Here is a 21,410-nt window from a genome sequence, read left to right as displayed (position 1 = left end):
GATAGGCTGCCTTTCCTCGCTCTTCCCGCCCCCTTTTCCTTCTCCACCAATCACTGCAACAGGGTCGATCCCGATTTGTTTGGGTCTTGTTTTTATTGCGGCCCCCAGGAGCGGGGTTGAGCCGGTTTCCACTACGGGGCTGCCGCCCTTCCTCTCCCCCACCTCCTAGCTTCTTACGCTGAGGGGCGGCCTCGGCAGCCCCTGCCCCCCCTGCCGCAAGGAGGAGCGGGGGCGGAGAAAACGTCATTCTTTAGTTACAAAACTAGGGTGCGGGCCCAGGGGCCGCTGGTCCCTTCTCACCCGCAGTCTCCAGGCCGGCGACACGCCCTCGGGGTTTCCCCTTTCTCCCGCCCCCAAGCCCCTCTTATTGGGTGGCTCGAATCGCTCAGTCTTCATTCCCATTGGTGGGTCCGCACCGCCGGGGTTTCTTTTTTTCTCTGATTGGGCTACTCAGCCAGAGACGGTTTGTGGATTGGTCCGCGCGGGGCGCCGACCCCGAGGGACAGGCGGGAGGAAGGCGGAGATGCTCGAGGTCTTTGGCCCTCGGTGCGCGTGCATCGGCTCGCGGCCGTGAGGTGATTGGGCGGCGGGAGCGCGCGCGGGAGGCGCTCGGTAATCGGGCCCTCGGTGGGATCCCGGCGGCGGTGCAGGGCCGGGCCCGCTTTCCGCGTGTGGGGTCCCCCGGGAGCCCGGCCACCGCGTCCCGGCCACGTTCAGGACTTGGACGCCAGCGCCCCGGTGCCGCCTCTCTGGGCGGACGGTGGGGCCCGTGGGGTCGCGGCGGGAGGGGAGGTGCGGCCTGGGGGGGCAGGGGCTCTGTAAGGGCGGTGCGAGGCCAGCCCAAGGTGCGGCCGCCGTCGCACTCCGGGCTCCGGGGCCGCCGCGGGAGCCGCCCGCCCCCTCTCGGCGGTCTGTTTGCCCGCTGAAGGCGGGGGGAGGGACTGGGTGCAGAGCCAGCCCCGTGTGTTCCGTGTCCCTCGGGAGGTTCTGGGAGGAGCCCCGCCCCCGCCCCCTCCCCCCTCCCCCCGGTCGGGCAGCCCCGGGTGTCCCAGGGTCTCCTCCCGGCCGCAGCGTCTGCAGCCTCGCCCTCGCCACCAGTCCCGGCTGCAGCTCCGGACCCTGAGCCATGGAGAGGCGGCTTCGGGAGGCGCAGCAGTACAAGGAGGAGGGGAACCAGCGCTACCGGGAGGGGCGCTACCGGGACGCGGTGAGCCGCTACCACCGGGCGCTGCTTCAGCTGCGGGGCCTGGATCCGAGCCTGCCGGCGCCGCTGCCGCCCCTGGGAGCCCGCGGCCCCGTGCTCTCGGCGGAGCAGCAGAAGGTGCTGGAGAGCACGCAGACGGACTGCTACAACAACCTCGCCGGTAAGGCCTAGAACGCAGCTTCTCGCCGCCGTGTCGGTCGTGCCGAGGTTTTGCTGGGCTCAGGGGGAAGAGAGGGAGCCGGAATCTGCTGGGATGGGGGGTCCCTTTCCCCTGACGGGGAGGAGCATCTTGGGTCCCTCGCTTTCAAGCTGGAGGGGATGGCTCCGAGAATGGCTTTAGAGCCGTTTTGCTGGGAGTAGGAGGTTTCTTAGGCCAGCTAATTTTAGACTGGCTGAAACAGACCCATTGTTAACCAAGGGACAGCGGCGGCGCGTAGAGCTGAAACCGGCGTGCGGAGTGATTGCGGAGAGAGGTGGAACAATCCTCCCTTTCTTAGTGGGGGGGACAGGAGCTGCTGAAGCAAACGCACTAGCCCCGTGATGTCCAGGACCGCCTCACCCTGGAAGCCCAGTCCTGGGGGGGGGCGGGGGAGGGGGAGGGGTGGCACTGGTAGGACCAGGCAAGCAGGAGGCTAGTGATCAAGTGAAGACCTTTGGGGTCCCTGAGGATACCAAGTGGTTAGAAATTACGTCAGAACGAGATGGATGCTCAGGTGAAGGGTTCCTGGCAAAGTGCAGCATCTAGAGTAGAGCAGGGAACACTCCCTGCCTGCTAAAGTGACCAACCGCGCAGTTAGAAGTGAAGCAATTGCGGGGACTCTGTGGTAGGGCCGTGATCTGCTTCTGGTCTGGGAGCATTAGCACTGCTCCGACCGCCTGTGTGGTCCACGCCTGTCATGCCATCCGGCTGAGGGTCTGGCCTCCGAGGAGAAGGCAGATCCTGAGCACCTTGGGCCCCTGGGAGCTCGAGGGACTTGGCCAGCCATAGCTGGAAGGACCTGACCCAGGACTCCCGAGGCCAGTTTCCCGGCCCTCACACCGTCCTGCTCCTCCAGCCCCGCCAGTGTAACAATTACGTGCAGCGCGCCTTCGTTGAGGAGCACCGGGGTCAGAGCTCTGAACCAAAGGAACAAAGATTGTCAAAAACTCAGGCCATGAGCAGTAGGAGCAGAGAAAAAAAGACCTAAGGATGTTCAGCTGAAAGGATCCTGCCCAGCCTCCAAGTATATGAGCTATTCCGTAGCATATCCAAGTCTGTCCTCCTCTTATTTGCAATATTTATCAAGCTGTGATTAGCTCTGTGACCAGTACTGTGCTGGAAGCCCTGGGCACTTCATAGTCTCATAGTTGGGCAGGTAAATACCCCAAGAAATGCCTGTGGAATCACACGTAGCAAAGCTAGGGGCCGTGAAGTTATGATTTGTTATCAATCAGTGTTGGATTTGCACCCCTCGTTTATGTACCTGGGGTCACATAGAAATTCCTTGAGTGAAAGAGGTCGTGATTGGGCAGCCAAGCCCTTCCTTCTATAGAGGAGGCTGAGCGATCAGTCTGACTGGCTGGGGAGCTGCATCCAGGGCTTCCTGACTCCAGGGGCAGGGAGTCACTACACCGTGGCCCTTGATACTAAGTGATAGCAGCAGGATTGGCTCAGAAGAGGGAGAGATCATTGGAGTGGTCAGGGGAGACTTTATTGAGCAGGACCAGTAATCGGTCATTTGGATTGGCCAAGAGAAGGCTGGAGGCTACTGAACCAGCAGAAACCAGGCCTCTGCGGAGGGACTTGTGGGAGAGAGATACAGGTTGGCATACTGCCTGAGCCTTGAGAAGAATGGACAGTTTGTTCAGGACAGGGCTATTGTTAGATTAAGCTACAAAGATAGGGGGCAGAGATCGTAATTGTAACTAAACTGAACTCTAAAAACAAAAAAAAGGAGCTTAAATTATATCCCAGAAAATGGAGATTCGGTGTCAAGAAACCTGGAAGCACCAGCTACTTCACGGGAAAGTCAGGAAATACTGAAATCTCGTTTTACGGCAGGGTAAGGCCATCTTGCTCAAGGAGGGTGTATGGATTTTAAGTTTTTCTTTGAAGACTGGGTCCCCCCTTTTCACAGAGGCCAGGAGGTAAAGAGGCACTTGTGGGTCTGACCCACTCATGCTGATGTCACTCATGGGCCTGATTCCGTGCTGCTGCCAAGCTCCACCTTCCTGAAACTCCCCAGCCCGCGCTTCCTGGGGCGCCTGCATCCTCCACCCCCAGAGCTGGCCGAAGTAGGATTCCAGCTTTAGCTCTACTACCGCACTACCATTGACAAAACACCTACTAAGTGCCAGGCTCTAGGCTTAGGAGATAAAGACAAAAGATAGCTCCCAGACCTGTGGGGGAGGCTACAAGCAATGACTGTGCAAACAATAGAAAAATAGACAGAATTGATTGGGGAGAGTCTCCAAAGGAAGGTTCTCGGATTAAGGAGATCTGGGGAAAACTTCTTGCCAACAGTAGGACTTTGGCTGGGACGTGAAGGAGGATTGGGGAGGTAAGAAGAGGGCCAGGTTATTGAGGGGCTTTAAAAGCCAAACAGAAGATTTTATATTTGATTCTTGAGGTAATAGGGAGCCACTACAGTTGATTGGATGGGAGGAGAGAGATATCTTGGCAGCTATAAGTGCAGGACAAACTAGAGTAGAGAGGAGCAGAGGGGAAGAGACTTGAGGCTGAGGCCTTTTGCCAGGTTAGAGTCTTGTATGACATGATAAGGCCTGTACCCTCTACCTGGGACCATGTCTCAGGAGAAAGGGAAAGCATATGGGAGACCACATTTGGCAAATGATTGGCTCTAGAGGCTGAGCGAGTTGTCGAGGATGGCTGGTTTGTGAGCTTGGGGACTGGAACAGTGGGGGTACCCTCAACCGTAAAGGGGAAGTTAGGAAGAGGAAGGTTTGGGAGAAAGGTAATGAGTTATGTGAAGTCAGCAGAGAAGTTAGGGCAGAAAAGGTAAGTTTGGGAATTATTTGCATCAAGGTTGTCATTAAGTCTATGGCAGCCAATGAGATCCCCAAGGGAGAGAGTATGGAGGAAGAAGAGCAGAGGGCCCGGGAGTTCCCACTGAAGCCACTGACCTGCCCCGTGGACACCACAAGAGACATACATTGGTATGGCCCTTGGTACTTTTCTGGGGCTTCTGTGATTCATTTTATTTTATTTTATTTTATTTATTTTTTAATTAAATAACTTTTTATTGACAGAACCCATGCCAGGGTAATTTTTTTACAACATTATCCCTTGCACTCACTTCTGTTCCGATTTTTCCCCTCCCTCCCTCCCTCCACCCTCTCCCCCAGATGGCAAGCAGTCCTATACATGTTAAATAGGTTACAGTAGATCTTGGATACAATATATGTGTGCAGAACCAAACAGTTTTCTTGTTGCTTAGGGAGAATTGGATTTAGAAGGTATAAATAACCTGGGAAGAAGAACAAAAATGCAAGCAGTTTACATTCATTTCCTAGTGTTCTTTCTTTTGGGTGTAGCTACTTCTGTCCATCCTTGATCAATTGAAACTAAGTTAGATCTTGTCTTTGTTGAAGAAATCCACTTGCATCAGACTACATCCTCATGCAGTATCGTTGTTGAGGTATATAATGATCTCCTGGTTCTGCTCATTTCGCTCAGCATCAGTTCATGTAGGTCTCGCCAATCCTCTCTGTATTCGTCCTGTTGGTCATTTCTTACAGAACAATAATATTCCATAACATTCATATACCACAATTTACCCAACCATTCTCCAATTGATGGGCATCCATTCATTTTCCAGCTTCTGGCCACTACAAACAGGGCTGCCACAAACATTTTGGCACATACAGGTCCCTTTCCCTTCTTTAGTATCTCTTTGGGGTATAAGCTTAGTAGAGACACTGCTGGATCAAAGGGTATGCACAGTTTGATAACTTTTTGGGCATAGTTCCAAATTGCTCTCCAGAATGGCTGGATGTATTGTGATTCATTTTAAACAAACAACCTGTCAGGGAGATGGAGCATGCGCCTGATACCTTCGAGACAGGGATTATATAACTTGGCCAGTGCCGCCCACTGATTCCAGAGCTGGGTCCGTAGCCCACGGTCTGTCCCTTGTTAGGATATGTTAGAATGGTCCCCAACATGAGACACTCTGGCCCCAAGGCCGCCCTTTTTCTCCCTTGCTTTCCTTCCCAACGAGATTCTCTCAACCAGTGTCTGAGAGTTCATCAGAGCAAGAACCAGACCCTTGGCCAGGATGCTTTGTGATCTGACCCTCTGCACTGGTCATATTGCAAGGGCACAGTCAAGCCCCTTAAGGCCCAGATGACCTTTCACCCTCAGCTCTGGAATCCAGGAATCCTTTGCTTTCACGAGAAGAGCTTGTGGGATGGTTCCCGCCTCCTCGGTCTCAGAACACCCCGATCCGATTTGTGTGAGAATCCAGGGCCAGGATGCAAAGGCCAGAGTCCGAGGCAAGCGGGAATCCGAGGAGTGCTAGAGCAGGGGAGGCCCCAGGACACGTCCTTCTCCAGTTCCTTTTACAGAGAAGGGAACTGAAGCAAACGGAGGCTGAGTGCCTTGCCCAGGCTCAGCAGCCCCCGAGCCAGCTAGCCGCCTTTGCTGTTTGTGAGGAGACCCTTCATGGTGTCGGGCGGGGGTTGGGCATCAAAGCCTTGTGCTCAGCGTTGTCCGGGAATTCACCAGGTGGCCCTTGCGCCTCTTTTCTCGGCCCCTTCAGCCTGCCTGCTTCAGATGGAGCCCGTGAACTATGAGCGAGTGAGAGAGTACAGTCAGAAGGTCTTGGAGCGCCAGCCTTCCAACGCCAAGGCCCTGTACCGGGCAGGGGTGGCCTCCTTTCACCTGCAGGACTATGACCAGGCCCGACGCTACCTTCAGGCCGCCACTGACCGGCAGCCAAAAGGTGAGCCGGAGGAGCTGGGGTGTGGGGGGAGAGTGTAGTCGTAGGGCTCAAATGGCATCTGCCCAAAGGGAATGTGAAGAGGGTTCGAGGTCCTTGAGGCCCTGATGGGGGAAGACCTGCATTCTTGAGGGTGGATCAGTTTATCTGTTGCACTTTCCTGTCCCTTTCCCATTTGCCTTTGGGCCTCTTGGTGACCATAGGAACGACCTCGAAAGAGGGCGGCGTTCCCAACAGCCAGCTTCTGTCTCTGGCGTCCGAGAGGGACCTCTGTACCGGCGTCAGACTTTGGGCTCCGGTCCCGAGGGCTTTTCTCAGCTTGGACCTCAGAGTTTGTCGGTGTAGGGAGTGCCACTCCCCAGGGAGCAGATTTTTCAACTATGATCTGCAATTCAAAGTCTGAACCTTGCAGGGAAAGTAAAGTGACTTGACCAGGGTCACCCACCCAGGCAGGGCCAAAGGCTCAAAGCAGGGCTTCTGGAATCCCAGGCTTGTCCTTTATCTACTACCTTGGTCTTCCTCTTTCTCTGAGAAACCTAGGGAAAGGATAGAACTCTGCTAACTCTGCTCATTTGGAAGAGCTAGTCTGAATTAACGAAAAAGCAAACTGGAGGTCGTGCTTCAGATGAAGAATTACTGGTTTCAGAGGGAGCCCCTAAATCCCTCAGACAAGCTCCCTTCGAAGGTCCGTTTCCCTGAAGAGTTAATGGCTCGTAATTAACATCTCACCCTGTACATAAAGGAAGCATCAAAGGTGTTTTAAAAGCTGTTTGCCCTCATAAATGATGAAAACATTTAGGAGATAGTCTTGCTTCCAAAACAAAGATCCAGCCTTCAGTCCTTGAAAAATAAATAAATGAGCAAACCTCCAGATTAATGAATTTGAATCCGAATCTGATTTTTCTGGCCCCTGCACAGTCAGGATGTCCTTATCTCTTAGAGCAGGGATGGGGAAGCTTTTTCCTGCCGGGGGCCAGCTGGTTACCTCAAGCAGTGGGGGGTTTTATACCAGCTTCAGCTCATCTTCTAGGTTTGTCTCAGGCCTTGCAAGTTCCCTAGCCATCTTAGAGGGCTGTAGGAAGGTTTGGGATTATTCACATCTGATTCCTCCTCCCTGGAGACTCAAATTACTTCATTTCTTTTCTTCTTCTTCCCAAGATGCCAATGTCCGGCGATACCTGCAGCGGACAGAATCAGAACTAAGCAGCTACCACCAAAAGGAAAAACAGCTTTACATGGGCATGTTTGGTTAGCCCAGAGCCAAAGCCTTCTTTAGCCCTCCTTGGAGTCCCCATGCCCTCCTCCCCAGCCTCCCCGACCCGGAAGCGGGGACTTCAAACAGTCCACCTGTGATATACCTCAGCTGGCCTTGGGTTCCCAGCCCTGCACAAACCCATCCTCTTAGGCAATCTGAATCGTCCTCTTCCTCACCGTCTCTGTGTCCAGCATCACTGTTGTAGCCTTGTGGAGTTTTATTATGGGGAACCCCAGAACAAGCCTCCTAGATACAGATCTCAGCGAACCACACATTCCAAGAAATGGATGGGGGAGACCCATCTGTCCGCAGGCTTTCACAGGGCTGGCAAAAGGTGGTGTAGGACGGCTGTCTGGAACCAGGCTTCTGCTCTACCTCCCTAAAGATCCAAGGCAGCGGAATCCTGTTGGACAGTTGGGGATGATGGGTGTTTGGATGGTGTCAAGGGACGCCTGATAGGCTGCAATGCTCTTTCTGGGCCACAGTCATTCTTTTTTTCATGATAATTGGAATCAGAGATTAGACCCAACTATATTAAAACTTAACATTAGGACGATCATTTTTCCCCCCTGGGTCACACTGATGCAACTCTCTGATGCCCCAGGACTAATGATTGTTTACCTGACTGTGACACCTGAGCCCTGCTTTTTCCCTTCTGGTCTCTGCTTCTGCTTTCTACACAATAAGCATTTCTTGCTGAAGTCTGTGTGAGCCTCAGAAATGAACCCCATTCATTCAACTACAGTAGCCAAGTGACCACACAAAGCTGGCCTCTAGGGAAATGGCTGAAGCGGTCTCAGTCCATCCCTAGCCTTCCAGAACATTGTTCTCTGTCCCCTAGTAGTCCCTGTATTTTTTTCCAAGTGCCTCTCTCCCTCCAAGGACTTGAAGGACAGAAAAAGGGGATGAGAAGCCCCCAGGATACCGGGGATGCACAAAGGGCGGGCTGCTGTGGCCCTCAGTGCTTCTCTGATCAGGTTGTGAGCCTGTTTTTTTTTTTTTTCATAATTGACTGAATACAATTGCTTTCCTTTGTAATCCTGTGTATTTAAAAACCTCATTTCCAGTTGGTGTGCTTGCTCTGTGGTTGGTGGTGGTGGTGGGGGTTCTTTATCAGGCCCCTATACTGTTCATTGGGTCCTATGCAAAGCCAGAACAGACGGCTGTTTGTGGCAAGGCTCTTACGGGTCAGGGGGTGTCATCTCACACGTCACACAATCTACACTCATCTTCGTGCTTGGAAAGGCTCATGTTCCTGCTGCTAATGTAGGTGACCACCTTTACACACCTGCTGAAAGCGTTTGGCCCAAAGATTCACTCACTGGCAGCTAGACTCATGACGGAAGCGTGGCTGGACCCAAGCTCGGTCTACACTCATCGGCCGAGGGACGCTTCCATACTACGGCAAGTCAATAAATCCTGGGAAATCTGCCCAGTCTGTGGTGTCCTTTATCAGTAATGCCCCTTTCTCCCAGCCCTTCCTCTTATATCATGAGAACACTAGCTCACACTGGCCACGAAAATGTGTTTCTGCCCAAAGGAGCTTTGGGGGAAATTTAGAAAGGGAAGTGAGTCTAGATATTTCCTTTTAAACTGGCTGGAACAGTGGCTACGGTGATAGCGTTTAATTTCTCTTCCTATTTTTTTAAATTCTATAGATAATGACAAACTCAACTGATTTATAAAGAAATTCATGTATAATGAAAATGTTCCTTTTATTTGAGACTATTCACAGAACTGAGGGCTAGGGAGAGCGTTAGAAATCACCTAGTCCCACGAACCCCCTTCAACAGAAAGGAAATGGACCTGGAAGGCAGATGTTTGCCCAGATCCAAATAGGATTGTCACCAAGACCTGAATGCGAGTGTTTGGACCTCCTCATCCTCACATGGCCTTTCCTTCCAGGCTGCCAAGAAGTAACATGGAGATACGGGTGGTATTGACATGGCACAAAAGGAGGCTGGCATGTGGAGAAGGAAAAATCCAGGCGTCATGAAGCACGGGGCCTGACTGGAACGACCCAGAAAATGGGCCCAAGGGGGCCAGAAAGCCAAGCACGAATCTGCGTGGCCGGGCTCCTCATCAGCTGACTGAGCTGTGGGGGGAATTAAGAAAGAGAAGTAACTTGGGCTACTGGGCTAAAGACCCTAATGAATGATGTGGAGGAGCATCTGAAAAGAGATTGTGAGAAAAAAGGAAAGGGAGCAAGAGGTTTCCTAAGCAGGAATGGAACAGGGACAAGGAGTAAGCAGTTGAAAGGGACATGGGAAAACCCTCAGCAAGAAAAATGCCTCCAACATTACAATTCCATCACAGCTAGAACTAATCTGAGCTAAAGGGGAAAGGAAAGGAAGGTCTAAGGGCAGTTCTGAGCCTTTTCCTTTGGTGAGACCTGGGAAGCTGCTTAATGCCAATGAACTTCTGTTCCAGGCCCATTATATTCTGGGTTAGAACAGGAATTGAAACTTGTTAGCGATTTCTAAGATGGAAATAATCAAGTTATTAAAGGGACATAATGTAATGCTTCAACTCAACAAAGCGGGAAGATTTCAGCTCAACCCAAGTCCCTTTTTAGCCATTAGGACGGTCCAAAAATAGAATGGTACACCTTGTAATTATGAGTGGCTCGTTAGTGGTCATCAGGTGATAACTAGAAAATCTTCAGTCTCACCCCCATGAAAACTAGAGATGAGGAAACAGGCACAGATTGGAGGCGACTTGTCCAGGGCCAAAGAGCAGATGGAAATTCAAATCCAGAACCCGAGCCTCTAGATCTTTTACTTGCCTATCCCTCATCCCACTGTTTAAGCAGAGGCTTAATGCCTCCCTTTTGGCAATGTGACAGAGAGGACTTCTTCAGAGGGCATCAGATTGAACTGGAAAACCAAGTCTCAAGAGTCTAGGACTTAGGAGTCTCTGAGTGGGGATGTTTCAGATGCACAGGAAGCTCTCCATTGCAGTGATGTAGACTGGCCCCTGTGCCCTGACTGCCACCCTCCCCCAGACAGGCCCAGATTTCATTCACAAAGGGAAATGTGAGCAGAAGACATTTCCCTCCCTGCCTCCTCCTGGCAGCCCCAGTAAGAACCTCTTCAGGTCCCCCGAGTTGGACAATTGGTGGGTACCTTAAAATAAGTGAGCCACTGGTCATGGAGAACTTTAGAATGTAAGAAGCTCTTTAAATATAAATAAGGTCCCCAGGGCTGCCTCCCAACATCCCAGCTCCTCCCCAAGTACAGAAAGCCAAAGGAGCTGGCTTTGAGAAGGGGACATTGTGAGACAAAACTCAAGATGCTCCAGGGAGAAGTCAGAGTCTCCTCCGCCTGGTGGGGATCTCTAAGGAGACTAGGTATAAGATCTTGGTGTCACAGGGCATGTCCCTCTCTCTTTGTCCCCTATTTCCTAGTTTCCTTCTCTGACAGATTCTGGCTCCCGTCACCTTGTACAAAATCTCAAAACATTCTGTGAATCTAAGCTGTTATTGCCCTGGGTATCCCAGGCCTCCTCGACTGCATCTGAGGGTTACCAGGCTGGGCCTCAGGCCGAGTCCTAAACTGACTCTTGCGACACTCAGCGTGGCCGGCTCATCGAAGCCTTCGACCCCAGATGTCACCTGGGAGCTGTCTGCTGCCAAACTGACCCACTAGCTGCAGCCCAGACACTCATGGGATTCAGTCCCCTGACCTAATTAAGCTGCATTTTTTCTAGCTAAAACTCACTTTGCAGCTATTGTCCCTCGTTGGCCACCTGACCCCCCCCCCCCAGCCCCTCCTCCCCCAAGCCAGATTCTTGGAAGGTCTTAGGAGCAATCAACATTAAGCCCCTTTGTCCAGGGTGGGGAAAAAACCAGCCAAGACTACTTCATAGAAAGGGTTGCACTTTCACATTTATGGCCCAGGCAATAAGACAAAACTTGGAGTGGCAAGTAACAGCTTCAGGGGAACTTTCTGAAGGCCACGGTGCTCTCTGATTGCTAATGAAAGGCCTCTGGGTCCCAAAAACCCAGGGCGGGAAGGAGAGAGCCGGTTGGGAGAAATGGAGAGCAAGGCCCGAGCCGGCTTCGGGCTCTCCCACCCACAGGGCAGGATTAGGTTAATGCTGCCCTTTCACCTGCGGCTGGACGTTACGGCAGCCCGACCCCCACACCCATCTTCCCCAGCAGCGCGGGGATGTCCTCCCAGCCTTCCCTCCTCTCAGCGCGGACTCCGCTCCCCGGACAGTCCCAGGGCCAAGTCCGGGGCTCTTGGGGCGCCCCTCCCACTCCCCAGGCTGACGTCAGAGAGCCGGGGCGCGCACCTAGGAGGGGGCAGCTTCGGGGTCGGGCTTGCTGCGCTTGGCCAAGTCCTCGTTGTGCGCCTTGCGGATGTGGCGGTACAGGTCTCCCGACTGCGTGTAGCTCCGCAGGCAGTAGCGGCACTCGTAGGGCCGCTCCCGGGTGTGCACGGTCGCGTGGCGCCTCAGGGTGTAGGAGCAGGAGAAGGTCTTCCCGCACATCTTGCACGTGGGGACATCCTCCATGAAAACCCCGAAGCCCCCTGAGGCCGCTTCGTACTCGGGAGGCAAGTACAGAGACTCGTGCAGGCCGCTGGGTGCCGGAGGAGGGGGGGTCACCAGCCCGGGGTGATAGTGCCCAGGGCCCGCTAACAGGTGGTAGGGAAGGTGAGCATCGGGGGCCACAAAGGGGTCGGCCAGGCCCCCCTCCTCGGGCCCAGGGCCCCCCGCCGCCGTTGCCTCTTCCAGGGCTTCGGGTGGGGCATAGCGGTTCCGGTTGGCCACTCCCAGCAAGAAAAATCCCTCGGAGTCCCGCGGCCTCTCCTCCGGCCCCTCGGCCTCCTCGTCCGAGATCACGATGGCCTCCACCTTCACCTGCACGGGCTCGGCCTCTCCCGGGGCTGGGGCGGGCGGAGGGGGGTAGAAGGCCTCTGCTGGCCCACTGGGTTCTTGCGGGCCCCCGATCCCCGTGTTCTCAGCATCTACCTCCAGGGACCCTGGGGGCTCCCCCGGGGCAGCCCCGAGACCGAGGGGAAAGTAGGTGGCGGGCACCGCTTCCGTGGAGCTGGTGGGGCTGGAGAGGGAGCCTTCCGCCACGGGCGCCTCTATGCCGGGCTGGGTGGTGTCGGCCCCGTCGGGCCCCGGGGGTTCTTCGGCGTGGGGGGCGGCGGGCGGGGCGGGGGCCGGGGCGGGCCCTTTCCACTGGTCCTGGTCCCTCCAGCTGGGCGTCTCGGGGGGCGGGGGCATGGGCGCGAGGCCGCGGGAGGTGCTGGGCAGCGGCTCGGGGGCGGCCGGCGGCCCCCAGGGCTCCTCCTCCTTCTTGGTGCTGTCGGCCTCGGCCGGGGCCCGGGCCTGCAGCCGCCGCTTGCAGACCTTGACGATGTCATTCATGTGCAGGTAGCTGGCGGCGGCCAGCACGTCCTCCACGGGCGTGTCCCCGCGCAGGGCCAGCTGGCCGGCGTACATGAAGTCCAGCAGCAGCCCGAAGGCGGGCGCCGTGACGATCTCGTTGTGGATGCACACCAGGTCCCACTTGTCCAGGTCCCGCTCCTTGTAGAAGAGCTGGAAGAAGGGGCTGCACGAGGCCAGCACGGCGCGGTGCGCCTGGAACGGCGTGCTGCCCACCAGCACCGTGCAGTCGCACAGGAAGCCCTGCGAGCGCTGCTCCCGGAGGCTCTGCAACAGCTGCTCGCTGTGCCCGGGGAACTCCATGGAACCTGGCCGGGGCACCCCGGGGCCCTGGGGAGAGAGCGAAGCCGCAGGCCATGAGCGCTAGCCGGCTCCCAGCCTAGCCAGCCCACCCGGCGGTCCCGGGATCGGCTCACGCGCTCCCCAAAGCCCCGCCCACCCGCCCACCAGGACCGCCTCGGAGCCCCGCCCCCTGCCGGGGACCGCCCCGCCCCGGGAAACCGGCCCCCCGGAAGTCCCGCCCCCCGCAGGGCCCCTCACTCCTCGGCGCTGCCCAACCCGTAGCCCCCCCCCCGCCTCCCCGCCCGGGAGTTCTCTGTGCTCCCGGACCCTTTCCCCGAGGCGCTCCTCCACCCCAGACCAGGAACTCCCCAAGACCCCTTCCTCTCGCATCCCGGTGGGAATGGGGAGTCCCGGGGGTGGGAACGAGCAGAAGAAACTGATCCCTCACCCACCACCGAGCAGCGGCCTGGAGAACCCCGCCCCTTTCCCCACCCCCCTCCGTTATTATTGGCCGAGGGTCGCCGTTCTTCGATTCTGATTGGTCGGCACGCCCCCGCCCTCGAGGCGGCAGCGGCCTCCAGATGGGCGCGAGGCGACATCGCTCACGCTTACCAGTCACCTGATTGCCCCCACCCGCTGTCATTTCTCCGCTTCCTCATCCCGCCCCGTTTCATCAATGCCTTCGTTGATTAGCGGAGGGAGCAGGGGCGGGGTTGGGGGAGGAAGGCTCGGAGCCGTAGGGGCGGGACCTACGTGGGACGAATTTACTCTCCCCCAGCTCCTCCCCGCTGCTTACAGCTTATTGGCTCCTGAGCCTCCCCGCAAGCTCCTAAAAACGGGACCCTCTCCGCTTTCTGCGGGGTCGGCGTTCTCCCTCCCCCTCCCCCCCACCTCCGTCTGTGGTGCAAAGGCCGCTTCCCCCAGTAACTCGCCCCTCTTCCTCCGAGGGCGGCTTTGCTTTGCAAGGTAGTGAGGTCCCCAGCCCCAAAAGCATCCAAACCCAGGCAGGGAAATGCCAGATTTGGGTTCGAATCTCTGCTCTTGCCCTTATCCAGGCAAGTCACTTCGCCCCTGCCTCAGTGCCCTCCTCTGTTAAATGAGGGTAAAACTGAGCAGAGCCTTAAGAGCTTGGGCCGCCTGCTCAGGGACGGGATGCCCTGCGCCCTTGCTGAGCCCAGCGAGGCTTGCCCCGAGACAGCCCCTGCTTCTGCCCGCGAGCGATGCCTTTGGAGCAGGGTTCTGTGGGAGACAATACAGTGGCTCCCCGCCCTTCTCCTCCCCCTCCCTCTTCTCACCTCCTGGGGGGGGGGGGTCCACTCAAAGTAGGCGCCACCTTTAAAAAAAAAAAAAAACAAAAACAAAAAAAAACTAGTGCTTTTCATAACATCATTCGTGGATTTTTATCGGGAATTGGGGATGGGGACGAGGGAGAGAATCTGGAACTCAAAAGTTAAAAAAAAAAAATGTCAAAAAATTCTCATTTAAGAGACTGCGGTTTAATTGATTTAATCTTTTCCCCAAACAAAAGTTCATTTCTTGAAGAACAAATGACTACTTCTTATTCCCCAGTTACGTGGGAAACCAATTTTTAATACTTGTTTTTAGAACTTTTGCGTTCCAGATTCTTTCCCTTTCTCCCTCCCCACCCCCCACCGAGAAAACGAAAAATAGAAATGATCCTTGTGTATTTACCTACTTTTTCATTATACTTGTGTTGTGTAAGAACGCTCCACCCTTTCTGATCAGGAAGGAAACGGCTGCGTTACAACCCCTTGATTAATTGGAGTCAATTGATGCTTGACAACCAGGCTTGAGTAAGTAGCAACCGCTGAGGAAGAGGACCTCATCTTCGCAATTAGCGGAGGCTGGGCCAGCACGAGGAAGACGGGAACCGCTCGGGTTCTGCCCTGATTTTGTCCTGGGACAGGATTTCCTGCCGGACCCGCTTTCAGAAGAAACTGTGAGACCGAGTTTCAGTTTTGTATGTTGATGTCTAAGATTGTTCCAGAATATCTGAGGAAAGGGCCAGACCCGGTAATAGAAGTCGGAATAATGGGAAGAATCAGGGTTTGCCCCCCCAACTCCCGCAGAAAGCAACCCCCCTTTTAGAGATGTCCTGGACCAAAGCCAAGAAAAAATCTCATTTGCGGAGCCTGAGTCTGCAGAGGGACACAGGGGGCTTTGGAGATACTGGGGAAGGCTTTGGCGGGGAGGGGGATGAGCCAGAGCGGGGTGAGCCCATGTCTCCTGGGGAGAGGATGTGGGACCCCCAGCAGCCCTATCGGCACCAAGGAAGTCTAATCCGGCAGAAGACCCAGTCCAGAAAGTAGCCGGAGAGCTGGGCCTGGAATGGGAACAACCAGCACTTGATGGCTGTATGACCCTGGGCCGGTACTTTCTGTCCACCTCAGCTTCCCTAGCTGTAGAATGAGGGTAACGAGAGCCCCTGCCTCGAAGGTTGCTTTGATTTTTTCAAATCTGGTAATATTTGTAAAATGCTTTGCAAAGCAGGAAAGGACTACGGAAATGTTACCCGTTCTCCTGTTGCCTAACCATCTTTCTTCCTCATCACCAGGGTCTGCTGCCTCCTGTGCACTAGGAGGAGCCTCACACACACTCCTTGTTATGGCTGGTGGATCACCACTGCAAGACTCAGAGGAGCTTTCATCTGAGGATCTGACCCAAAGGGAGCTAAGTGTAAGAGTTGTCTCCCACCATGCACAGGGGCTGCTCCTGGGGCTGCAGAGAGAGGTCCCAGAACTGAAAAGGGACTTGGGACTTTTTAAAGCAAACACCTGTATTTTACAGATCAAGTAACAGACTAAGACACTTCCTAGCTGCATGACCCCGCTTGCCTCAGTTTCCTCCTCTGTAGAATAAAGGGCTTGGACCTCCGAGGTCCCTTCCAGTTCTAAATCTCAGACTTGGAGACAACCAAGCAAACAATTCTAGACAAACAAATGATCTCCCCAATAAACTGGGAAACCTCAGTGGAGAGGATCCTAAGACGAAAGCGGCTTTCCCAAGGGCAGTGCTCTCACACTTCCAGATTCGGCACCATTCCTTCATTACTGAGGCTTATTTTAAAATTCCAACCGAATATTTTGCAATTGAAATTGTTTCTCTTTCTCCCATCTTTCTTCCTTCATGGGGGGGAAAAAGAAAAGAAAAAAATTATGCTTGGCAGTCTGTAGGGGGCCGCAGATAGTGGGGGGAACTCTGGGTAAGGTATAAGACTCTTTAGCCTAGAGGAAACCCACTAACAATATCTGAACTTAGTGCTATCCCCTTGAGATGGAAATTTGAAGATAAGATATGAGTTGTTATTCCTTTTGTAGTTTAAAAAAAAAAATCCCCATCAATCTGTGGGGAAGAGAATCTTACAACAGTTAGGGTTACAATTGAGTATTTCGGCTTTGTTGAAGGCCTGCCTGCACTCTCACCTGTTCTCATTTAATGGAAATCTGATACACTGGTGTGGGTGGAACAGTGGCCCTTAGCGAGTGATAGAATTCAGGCCTTATTAGATACAGTGCAAAAGCAACCAGAGCAAGGACACTTACAATCTTCTCCGAGTCCTTGGGATTCCCCATTATTTGCAATAAAAAAGACCAGAGGGAAATGGGGCCTGCAGACCCCAAACCAGACATTGTCAGTGGGTTTCCTCTAAAGGGTCTTATATTTTACCCAGCATTCCCCCACTCTCTGCGGCCTCTACAACAATTGACCCAAACAAACTGTCATACTGGCCGTAGACAGATGTGTCCTTTGGACCAGAGTTCATCACCTGTCGGGCAGTAGGGAGGGAGCATGTTTGTAGAGCTATGGTTGGTCCCTGCTGTGATCATAATTCTTTCCAAGTTGTTTTTCTTTATATTATATAAATGTTCTGCCATGGTTGAGGCAGAAGGCGATCGGGGCCTGCACTTGGGTAAGGGCTGTGAAGGCGGACGGGTAGAACAGCAACACCTGGTGGCAGGTTGACCCCTGGGTGTGGGGTTGGGGATGAAGGAAATCTGGGAGGAGTCCAGGATGAGCCTGGAAGTCCCACCATGCCCTGACCCGAGTCCCATCATACCTTGACCCAACAGAAGAGCTCAAACTATGTTCCCTACTAGAATGTAAACTCCTTGAGGGCAGGGGCTGTGCATGTTGGAGGACCTGGCCCACCGAAGATGTCTGCTAAATCAGGGGTCCTCAAACTACAGCCTGAGGGCCAGCTTATTTCTCCCCAGTGTAGTTGGGGTAAAGAAACCCTTCCTGACAATAGGAGCCATCAGAAAATAAGAAGCTGGCCTTGGCTTGAGAAGTAGCTGATTTCTCTTGACTTGAAGTCTTTAAGCAAAGACTGGAAGGCTCACTCCATCCCCTCGTCCCCCTCAAACCCCAGGGGCCCTCTACGGTCTCAGGATCAAATAGAAAATGTTCTGTTGGCATTCAAAGTACCTCAGAGTAACCCGGGCCCCCTTAGCTCTCACGGTGGGTGGAGATGGGCCGGATGAGCCACCTCTGAGGTCCCTTGGGATTCTGGGGTCCCAGGAATCTTGAGGGATGGCGAGTGCGGACTCCACTGCTCTCCTCGCTTGTTTCTCTGGGAAGTTCTTCAGAACACAGGGATGGAACTTTGCTCAGTCAAACGGACCCCTCTGGAGCCTCTTCAAGAATGGGGATCCACGTCCATCCTTCCCCAATATCCTTTTAAAATATTTTCCCACCTCTTTTTCCACTTCTTTCCTAGTCCAAATATCCGTCTATGTATCTACGTAGGCCGAAGGGATCGGGGGCCGGAAAGAAAAAGCTACGCTCGCCCCCTGACCGCGGGGCTCTGGAGAAGAGGGTAAGAAAGCCCTGAGAACTCCCCCTCGCCTTCCCCTCATGGCTCTGGTAAAGTCTTCTCAAGCTACAGGACCCTGGACTGGGGAAGGCTCTACCCCAACCCTAGCAGAACCTAGCAGCCTCCAAGGTCAGAAGCTTGCAGCCTAATGGGGAAGGCAGCATATATACAGAACAGGTTGGATACAGGAAAAATAGGACATCATTAAGGTGCCAGGGTTAAAAAGGGACCAGGAAAGGCTCCTGTGGAAGGGAGGATCTTAACTGCGCATAAAGGAGGCTGAGGAGGTCAGCACTTGGGAGCAGGGAAGGGGGAGCCTTCTAGACCCAGGGGTAGGGGACAGAGGTAGAGGGTCATGTTGCTGGAACAGCCAGGGATCCTGGTCATTGCACCCAGTTCTTAGTGGGGACTGAGAGCTAAAGGAGCCTGGGCTACTCTGAGGTACTTTGAATGCCAACAGAACATTTTCTACTTGATCCTGAGACCCTAGAGAGCCCCTGGGGTTTGAGGGGGATGAGGGGATGGAGTGATCACCCTGTGCTTTAAGAGGGATGGCAGGAGGGAATGACCTTTGGGAGGTGTTGGAGGAGGCGGGATTTCCACAGGCCCGCCATGGTCCAGGGGTGGGGTCCTGAGGGCCTGGGCCAGGGAGGGGTCGGTGCCCAAGGAGGGGAGGGGGGACTTCCTCGAGAGATGCTGCAGGGGTGGAATTGTCAGGCCCGCCACCGTTTTGAATCTGGGAGATGAGCCCCTGTTCGCTACAGTCACAGGGAAAGTAGGAGGGTGGGAAGGCTTAGGGGAGAAGGGGAAAGAGCACAGTTCTAGGTGGTTTAAGAAGTTGAGGGGAGTCCAGGGTGAAGAGTACTGGAAGTACAAGGTTAGGGGTCAGCAGAGAGGTCAAAGGTAGCTCGAGAAGATGATTAAGAGGAAGCAGTGTTGTTGGAATGGTAAGGTCAGAAGCCAATGGTAGCGGGTGAGGAAGGGAAGGTGAAGGCCCCATTGTAGGAAGGCCAGGTCTCCATAAGGGCTAATAGATGGAAGGAGCAGTAAAGGAAAAGCCTGGAGGTCCAGGGAAGCTGGCTGCCCGTGGAACGGGCATCCCAGAGGGCAGCGGGGATGGGCTGGGAGGAGTTGGGAGGGGGTGGGCTGGGGAAAATGGGAATGAGGAGGTTTGGAGGATGGCGATTAGTAATTGAAGTGTGAAGAATATGCATGTGAGAATGCTTGTTGGTGAGGAGACCGGGGGCTTAACCTTGAAGGGGGGGCCGTTCTTCTGAGCTCTGGCTGTTCCCCACATCCTGGTGGGGCCTGGGCGGGCAACAGGAGGCAGGAGGCCCTCACCAGGGACTTTGGGGCCGGCGTTTCTCGGGGAGCGTGCTGGGCCCCTGCTGGGGAGAGATGGCAGCAGGTGCCCTGGAGAGGCCGTGGGGGCAGTGGCTAGGAGCTGGCCTGGGAGTCGAGACCCTAGTCTCCACTTCTGCCCCGACACTGGCGTGACAGCCCAATGACTGGTGGTGGAAGGGCTGCTGAGCTGCTCCTTGGAGGAAGGTTCTCCAGTTAGATGAAATCACAGGCCCCGACCCCTCCTCCGGAAAACATTCCAGCCACCTTGTCCGGTGCCGGGGACACTGTCGGATAAAACGGCTCTGATCTCGGGGAGCTCATGTTCAAGGAAAAATCTAATTTTTTGACATGAGAGAGGGACAGAGCCCGAGCCCCTGGGCTTTGTCCGTCTGTCCCCTGGGTTTCCGGCTCTTTGCCACCATGAGCGCTTTTGTACAGATTGCCCCTTTTCTTCCTTGTGTCATCTCTCTGGGGCTCAGGCCTGGGGGGGGGCAGCAGGAGGGTCTTTCCGGCCCTCAGTCCCGGCTGTTCCTCTGTGGCCCACAGCCCTTCTGGGGTCCCTGCACTGGCCGGCTCCTGCTGCTCCTGGGATTGGTCATTGTGGGATTCTGGATGTTTGTGTTGCCATGGCCCCCTTGGGAGGACAAGGCCAAGTCAGCGGCCCGGGACAGCCCTGCAAACTGCAGGTGAGAAGCCCCTTGAGGAGGGGGGGGGGGGATTTACTTCAAAAGCCTTACTGGAGCACCTGCTAAAGGGGCCGCTTCCTGCCTCCCGGGACTCACGGATGACTGGGGGGGGGGGGCGATCCATGGGGGCCGATTTTTTTTTTTTTTTTTTTTTTTTAAATTGTGATGGGAACCAGGAAAAGTTCCAGAGAAGATGATCTAGGAGAAGGAAGGGAATGAGCACTTATTAAGCACCTGCTGTGTGGCAGGCATTGTGCCAAGCACTTTACAAATATTACCTCACTGGATCCTTCCAACAACCCGGGAGGTAGGGGCCAGAATTATTCCCATTTTATAGCCGGGGACACTGAGGCAAAGCTTGAGTGGCCTGTCACTGTTGTTCCCAGCACAGCACAGACGGGCTGGGGGCAGTTGGTGATGAGGAGACACGGGGCTCATTGAGAGGAATCCTGCGGCTGCTGGGTCTTACAGCCGGGTGCTGCTCTGGAAGCTTCCATCTGGGACCCTGTCTCTGAGCTAACTGCAGCGTGCTGCGAGCTCCCAGGGATGCCCTCATGCCCCAGTAATTGTCAGGACCTCCCGGCCTCGGGACTTCAGGCTTAGATGTGCCTCAATTAGTTTTGGGAGGGGGGAACATCCCGTTACCGGAGCCTCTAGTCGGCCAGGAAGGGTCTGAGGCTGGTTTTGAACCCGGGGCTTCCTGCCTCCAGACTTTCTCTGTCCCCAAGGAGCAGAATGAATCCCACCTGGGACACATCCTCTCCTCTGTGGGCCCGTTTCCTCGCCCGTAAAATGAAGGGGCTGTGATCAGGTGGTAGATGGCCCCCGGTGCGAAGGGCTGCAGGGGGTACTGGCCGAGGACGGCAAGCAGCCCGCCGTGGCTGTGACACAGGGGGCATGACGGGCCTCGGCGTTCCAGAAGGCGGGAGAGAGGGCCAGCTGTCGGGGAAGAAGGAAGACTCGGCCGAGCAGTGCAGGGAGAAGGCAGAATGGGGGGGGAGGAGGGAGAGGAGGGAGCCTTCTCTTGTCTCCCTCCCCATCCTGGCCCTCCCCTGCAGCCTGGTGCTGGCCGAGAGCATCCCAGAGGGCATGAGCTTCGGGCCCGGTGGCCCCCAGCATCTCTCCACCCACCAGGCCTGGCTCCAGCTGATCCACAGAGCCCAGAGCCGGGTTGACATCGTGGCCTACAACTTCCCCGGCCCAAAGCCACTCCCAACCCCTAACCGGCGGCGGTGAGGGCCCATTCCGGAACAGGGAAACCGGTCCGGAAGGAGGAGGGATTACCCCAGGGAGCACCGGAAGGGCCCGCCAACCCCCGCCAACCCCCTTTCCAACCACCCCTCCCTTCCCCCTCCAACCCACTGGCCCCCGCCTGGTTCCCTTCCCCACCCTGGGGTTTGGGTCCCCTCACACTGCCCCTCCGGCCCCCAACTAACAGCTGGTTGCCAGGTCTGCCTTCCTTCCT

At 55.1% G+C, this 21,410-nt stretch overlaps 3 protein-coding genes across 6 annotated transcripts; 2 read left to right on the top strand and 1 right to left on the bottom strand.

Annotated features, from left to right (window-relative positions):
* The first annotated feature begins 507 nt into the window (after nucleotides 1–507).
* TTC9C (tetratricopeptide repeat domain 9C) lies at nucleotides 508–8,830 on the top strand. 3 transcript variants are annotated; one of them, XM_031942933.1, is made up of 4 exons: nucleotides 508–575; nucleotides 1,099–1,364; nucleotides 5,965–6,147; nucleotides 7,303–8,830. In XM_031942933.1, the coding sequence occupies exons 2-4, from the start codon at nucleotides 1,127–1,129 to the stop codon at nucleotides 7,395–7,397; spliced, it is 516 nt and encodes a 171-aa protein (XP_031798793.1). In that variant the 5' UTR covers nucleotides 508–575; nucleotides 1,099–1,126; the 3' UTR covers nucleotides 7,398–8,830. The 3 variants fall into 3 exon arrangements, with proteins under 3 accessions (XP_031798793.1, XP_031798792.1, XP_031798794.1); XM_031942932.1 differs by having other exon boundaries at nucleotides 509–575; nucleotides 1,072–1,364; XM_031942934.1 differs by lacking the exons at nucleotides 508–575; nucleotides 1,099–1,364 and adding an exon at nucleotides 1,821–4,360.
* A 2,433-nt stretch (nucleotides 8,831–11,263) lies between these two features.
* Nucleotides 11,264–13,615, bottom strand: ZBTB3 (zinc finger and BTB domain containing 3). Of its 2 annotated transcripts, none has more exons than XM_031942928.1 (2): nucleotides 13,530–13,615; nucleotides 11,264–13,129 (listed from the first exon to the last, which is right to left on the bottom strand). In XM_031942928.1, exon 2 carries the CDS (start codon nucleotides 13,100–13,102, stop codon nucleotides 11,696–11,698), a length of 1,407 nt encoding a protein of 468 aa, XP_031798788.1. In that variant the 5' UTR covers nucleotides 13,103–13,129; nucleotides 13,530–13,615; the 3' UTR covers nucleotides 11,264–11,695. The 2 variants fall into 2 exon arrangements, with proteins under 2 accessions (XP_031798788.1, XP_031798787.1); XM_031942927.1 differs by having other exon boundaries at nucleotides 13,534–13,579.
* A 787-nt stretch (nucleotides 13,616–14,402) lies between these two features.
* Nucleotides 14,403–21,181, top strand: LOC116420095 (phospholipase D3-like). The gene is made up of 5 exons (XM_031943650.1): nucleotides 14,403–15,041; nucleotides 15,657–15,778; nucleotides 17,820–17,918; nucleotides 19,806–19,945; nucleotides 21,004–21,181. Exons 2-5 carry the CDS (start codon nucleotides 15,707–15,709, stop codon nucleotides 21,179–21,181), a joined length of 489 nt encoding a protein of 162 aa, XP_031799510.1. The 5' UTR covers nucleotides 14,403–15,041; nucleotides 15,657–15,706.
* The last annotated feature ends 229 nt before the right edge of the window (nucleotides 21,182–21,410 follow it).

This window comes from Sarcophilus harrisii, chromosome 6, assembly GCF_902635505.1.
Source record: "Sarcophilus harrisii chromosome 6, mSarHar1.11, whole genome shotgun sequence".
NCBI classification, from domain to species: Eukaryota; Metazoa; Chordata; class Mammalia; order Dasyuromorphia; family Dasyuridae; genus Sarcophilus; species Sarcophilus harrisii.
This window is presented reverse-complemented; position numbering and strand designations above follow the sequence as displayed.